This window comes from Gavialis gangeticus, unplaced genomic scaffold (assembly GCF_001723915.1).
Source record: "Gavialis gangeticus isolate Ggan-Ray unplaced genomic scaffold, GavGan_comp1, whole genome shotgun sequence".
In the NCBI taxonomy this organism is placed as follows: domain Eukaryota; kingdom Metazoa; phylum Chordata; order Crocodylia; family Gavialidae; genus Gavialis; species Gavialis gangeticus.
The window spans coordinates 15,643,226-15,649,461 of NW_017729003.1; the positions used below are offsets into that span (position 1 = coordinate 15,643,226).

General features: G+C 40.3%; 1 protein-coding gene across 1 annotated transcript in view; it reads left to right on the top strand.

The window, feature by feature from the left end:
• Positions 1–406: 406 nt before the first annotated feature.
• Positions 407–6,236, top strand: part of LOC109290918 (catenin alpha-3-like) — a 793,541-nt gene continuing 787,711 nt past the window's right edge. Inside the window, exon 1 of the mRNA XM_019507738.1 lies at positions 407–556. Coding sequence (XP_019363283.1) covers positions 407–556 — 150 coding nt within the window. The remainder of the gene's footprint in view (positions 557–6,236) is intronic.

A 6,236-nucleotide genomic window follows, 5' to 3' on the forward strand; every position in this document is an offset into this window, starting at 1 on the left:
CTCCCCCATTTATTTTCCCTTCTGTAGTAGCAGGAGGGGGACAAATTCAAGGCAAACCTCCAATAATTAGATTCTATACTTGGAAAACTATAACAAATTTAAAGATTTTCCGTATACGGAATTAAATTATTGGTGGTGTCATCTTATATTTAAATAAATATTGTAGTTACTGGAAGGTCATCTTAAATTCAAATTTGTTTTGAATTTGAGCAAATATGGTACATCTAAAGCTCTACATCTGTAAACAAAGAGCACCTCTATCTCATGACATCCAAAATTTCAAAGCAGAATGGAGGTTTCAAGAGTTGTAGCAATGCATTCGTGAAGAAATGACATATAACAGAGTCCTTGTTAATGTTTAAAATTATCCCTAGGTAACAGAGCTATTAAGATAACATCTCCATGAATGATAACATCTGTTTCTCTACTGTCACAGTTTCAAAGAACATTTGAGTCTCTAAGAAATGTGTCCAGCAAATCTGAACTACAGAAAACCTACCAAAAGCTGGGGAAAGATCTGGAAAATCTAGATTATTTGGCTTACAAACGTCAACAGGTAAGAACACAACGGTGAAGTGGGAGGGGACAGAATCTCTGGTTAGAGATTGGAGATCTAGTTAAGTGACACTTTTTGTCAGTTGGCAACAGATCATGTGATATCAACCCAAACTGATTTTACATTGTTAAATGCAAATGAACTTGTATTTCATAGTGTTAGATGTCAGTATACATTTTATCCACTTACAAAAGGGTATGGGGAAAAAAGTAGGGTTTATCTATAACTCAGGCTCAACAAAACATGTAGGTTATTCTCCAAAATTGTCTGACAAAGCCACTCTGACTACTCATCAAAATAAGGTTCTTAAAGGGGAACTACAGAAAAGGCATGGTTCTGTAGAATGTCTCTGAGCTGCTGCAGTTATTCTTATCTTCCATCTGCCCACGTGAAAAAGGGTGTTTTATGCTAACTGAGAATCTGTAGTTTGGCAGCACTTGAAAAAGCTGAGTAGGGTATATGGGATATTAACATTTTGTATTATGACTATCCTGACTTGTACCCAGAGAAGTTAAGGGGATCAAGCATTTGGTGTACTTGACAGGTGCGTATAAATAGTAAACACATTTTAAATTCAAAATTCCATTTTTTTTAAAAGCTTACTAGATTTGTCTTCAAAGGACTTAAATTGGACTATTCCAATATTTAATAATACTATGTGTGGTTACAGGTTCAAAGTCAAACATGCTTGTTAAGATAATTTTCTTAGGAAGCTATTTTCTGTGACCTTTTTATAACTTGCTTAGAAACATCAATGTTGGCCCATTTTCAGAATGGGCTCCCTAGTCTTAAAGATCACTTAAAGTGATAAACTTAAAAAAAAAAAAAAAAAAAAAAGCAGCATAAAGATCATGGCTTTATTTTACTTCAGTTGCTTTAAATTCTGCCACTAGGTGTCAGTATTGTCAAACATTTTTTCACTTGTTCTGGGGCAAATCCTTTTCAGTTCTGTTTATATATTAGATAACTGATTTATATTGTTTGAATCTTAGGATTGGGCTCACGGAGAATGAATACTCGACAACATGAGTAACTTGGCCTTGTATTGTGGAGGGCTGGGAGCAAGTTGCATTAGTGAACTTCATTTGGGTGATGGGAGCTTTTTTCTTTTGGTTGTCATAATATGGCATGGCCTTTTATGTCCTTTGACATAGGGCTCCTTAGTAACTATAAGGCAGTGTTTCAAGAAGTGATCAATGGTAGCTTTGGCTTCTAATGTGTCTGCATTATGTAATCTCATAATTATGCTGAATGTAATAAATGTTGTCTCTAATGGCTTGGAAAGCTTATCTCCGTGAGAAGGTAGCAATTCAGCAGTCACTCTTCAGAGAACTCCACTTCTGCTGGTATTATCTGTCTTTGCCTTGCAAAGTACCTTTTTTAATTTCAAGTAACAAATGCTTTGCTGGTAGACTCTGAATAGACTTCAGTCAGATTCCTTATTTCACTTTTAAACAACTCAGTTATTAAGAGTGTGTTGTTGGGTTTTTGTGTGTGTGTGTTTTAAACTGGCCCAGGCTTACTCCTGCACTTTCTGAGAGTTTTTTGCCCTCTTCCACCTACCCTGACCCTCATCTCTCTGGCTTGGATTCTTAAAACGTTTTGAATGTCATGTCATGACATCCTTGTCTCACGGTCTTCTGTAGAAGTTCCCATCCTTCTCTCTTTCATACAGTTAACTGTATTGCCAAGTGCAGTATATTCTCCTTATACGCTTCTTCCCTCTTATAGGCATATAAAACCATAAAGTGGTTGTTTTTTCCCCTGCTTTCAGTTGAAGAAGCTCATTACATAGAAGGGGAAGATGCATGCTGTATGTGCTTCCTGGCATGTATAGTCTTTTGCATATGGTGCTAGTTCAGGTTTAAAAAAGTAAATTAGGTAAGGGCTAAAATTGAACGTACAAAAAACTGGAGACTTCAATGTGCTGCACTCTTTCACTGCTCCTTGTTCTGTTTGCTCATGTTTTAAGCTGCTGCTTCACTTGGTTGCAGCAGGCAGTGCAGTGTAGAATTTTCAGGAGAATCTGCAAACTGAGAGCTTCGAATAACGTATTGGTCTCCCAGAGTGTGCTTCAGGCTGCTTTCTGCACTGCAAACTGAACAATTTATTGTGAAAGGTTGCCCCAAGAAATCAGCCCAAACAGCAAAGTTCAGACCTGATTAGAATCTGAACTACTTCAGGGTTAAGGACTGTTTGCACCTGACTTTCTGGTTTAGGCTTATCTTTAACGGCTAACAGCTACAACTATTGCAAAAAGTGATGTATAAGATGGTGCTTGTAACCCTGTTGGTTAAATGCTGATTCATTGTTGCCTATTTGGGAATTAGGAGGATTAATCTACTGGTAAAATAACACAAAAGGGCTTTACACAGGGGGGTCTTATACACGTTTGCAGAGCCTGTTCTGACGCGCTGGAAATCCAGTGCATTGGAGCAGATTTGATTAACTGAGCATGGAAATTGACATGTTCTGGCAGCCTTCTGCATCACATGTATCAGCATCACCACGTGTCTCTGCAGTGAAAAAATGGTGATGGGGTGCTTTGAAATAAAACACATTTGAGCTTTAGTTCAAAGCACCCTGCTGTCATCTTTTTAGTGTGGGGATGCACATGATGCATGGGCAGTTTTAATTAACCCAGCTCATTAATTAAAGCACCTGTGCCCTGTCTTGCAGCACATGTAAAAATGCCCTGATGAATGTTACTTTTGCATTTGAGCTGTTAGTTGGTTTATCTCTGCATGTGTGTAGGCGCATATGTAAAATATCTATATAGAATAGTGTATATTTACTAGTATAGTGTATATATAATAGTATATTTTTGAGGATTGAGAATACTATAGGGGACCTAAACTTGTGGTACAAAGTTCTTTGGACAGATGGTAAACGACTGACTTCTTTCAAATGACATTGGGACTGACTCTTAATAAACATTGACCAAACTTCTTAAATTGTTGACACAAAGGGCATCTTTATATATACTATAGGGTGGGGATGGGGACACTTTTTAATTACAGTAGCTCTTGGGAGCCACTCTAATTATAGTGCCTGCAGTCTGTCATGTATTCAGCAACCTGTGCTTCAAGACTAAGCTTTAAGTACTACTGTGTAATGTCTTGAAATTTTTGCCTAATGTTGCAGAGTGACCATTCATACCTTTTTCTAACAGACTGTTCCTGTTAGTTGTTAACTGGCAAACTTCTGACTAGCTAGGACACTACCGACGATGAGTTTAAGACAATTTTGTCAAAAGACAATTTCTGATAATGGGAGTATAAGATGTGGTTGTAATAAATTTATATGCATATATTACATTGAATTTTAATACTTATCAGACTGAAAGAACTTGAGTCATGGCAATAATTTTAAATGTTAGCAGTGCCTTTAATATGCCTGTAAGCACTGTTGGATCACATTCAAAGGAAGTTTTGGTTTTGCTTAGATGTCTCCAGCAATACTGCAACATAACAGCTGACAACAGATCTTTAAAACCTTCGCTTTCTTCCCCCCCACTCCCTACCCACAAAACCACCACAACAACATTGTAATTTAGATATTACTTATTTGATTTTGGTTGTGTGCCCTCAGGCTTATATGTAGTAAAATACTTTTAATTTATGCTGAATTATTTAAGCGTGACATTTTTAGTTCTTCAGAAGATCATGTTCTGACCATTCCTATCTACAGAAACATTTTTAAGTGATTTTAGATAAAACTTTAATCATTACAGCAGATACACTCACAGTACAGGCAGCAAACTACATTTTGACTTAGAAATACTTCTGTAAGGTGGAGCAGCTGTGGCCAGGTACAGACATTACACACAAACTGGTCTACGTGATTGGAAATTGATCTAAACCTGTAAGCATACAGAAGTTTGGCACATGTAGACTGGTCTAAAAATGTCAAAACCTGGTCTAAGATGGTCCTGGTTCAATGTGCATTGAATTCTAATTTATTTAGGTTAAATCGGTGAATCAAACTTCTGTACCAAGTCCCCTTTTGATTTCAAGTTAGATCATTGTCCTCTGGTGTTCAAGCCTCCTTTGCAACCCTTCCCTTGCAGGGAAGGGAACTAGCACTTTACCCATGCTCAGCTGCTCCAGCCAAGTCTCCAGTGGGTCCTGCCCCTGAGCTCTCCCAGAGCGCAGCCAGCCCAGAGCCTCTCCAAAGCCCTGCCTCCTGCCTCTGGCCATCTGTCAGCTAGAGGCAGGTGGGTTGAGGGGGCAAAGGGAGGCTGAGTCCTCACATGAGCCCAGGGACTAGGCACCCATGTCCCCACATTGTGTGCCCCTGCACCCCATCACAAAGCTCTCCATGCTGTGCACGCATTTGACATGAAGGAGAACTCCCATACTTGGGCACAGCTCCATACAGCCTGACCCTGGCTGCACACAAATTGGAGAACCTCATGTCCCCATGCTCAGGTATAGTCTTGTGGAACCCAATCCTGGCTCCTGCATGCCATCTCAGTAACCAGAGCCAGGCACTCTGCCACCCAGACTTCAGCATGCAGCTCCACCCCCACAACCACCTGAGGAGAAGCTGGCATGTGTAGCTCACTTCTGGTGGGCTGTGGTGGCAGGGGGCAGAACATGGGGACTGTGCCTGCATGGAGGCAACCCTATGACCTGCAGCTCAGCCACTACCGATGGGTACCTGGGGTGCTGCAAGGCTTTTTGGGCTTAGAGCTACAGGGGTTGGAGGCATGCTTGCCTGTGCCCAACAGCCAATGAGGGGTGGCCCATATGCTTAGCTGTGCTAAGTAGTTTCTGGCAGCCTGGGGAGCCCTCAGGGCCTGCTGGGAGGCATGAAGGCATGCCCCCAACCTGCTGGCCTGAGCCACTGCAGGAAGTCTGCATGCCCCTCTACCAAAGGGTGAACACGTGTTTTGTTTGCTACCGGTCTAACCCAAGCCACTTACAGAAACCTGTGTAGGCTAGATCAATTCCTCCTTGGGTTTTCTGAACATCTGTACCTGGCCTGTGTTAATCAGTCTTTCATTTTGTCTTGGTTTCCAAGAAGCAAACAATATCACTTATACTTTCCTGTTCTAATAGATCACTTTTAAGTTTTCAAATTGTTAACAATTTTAAAAGGAAGACAGACAAGAGAGACTATTTACCTTTGCTTTGATACTGAGTGTTTCTATATACTGAAAGGGAAAAAGCATATTTTCTTTTAACCTTTTAGCTGTTCACACTTATCTTTTAAGATTCTACCAGGCAAGGATGCATCTTTCCAACAAAGTGCTCTGCACCAGGACCTGTGACTTAATTTCCCAAAGTGCTCATTGCCTATCCACATTGGACATATCTTTGGGGAGACTTACTACTGTAATGTGTCTAGTTGTAAAGATAGTATTTTAAAAAGAACACTGAAAAATTGGGACAAGTTTGGAGCAGAGGTATTAAAATTATTTGGGGCCAGGAAGACATGTGTTTAAGATGAGAAATGTTAGGTATTCAGGCATTTTTCACTTCAGAGAAGATTAAGATCCAGAAGTTCCTATAAGCAGAGGTACTTACCCAATACTGGAATACTCTTTTAAATTAGACAGAATTAGCTGGTCAAGCCACAGCTGGAGTACTGCGTCCAGTTTTGGGAGCTGCACTTCAAGAGGGATGTGGACAACATGGAGAGGGTCCAGAGGAGGGCCACTCACATGATCAGAGGT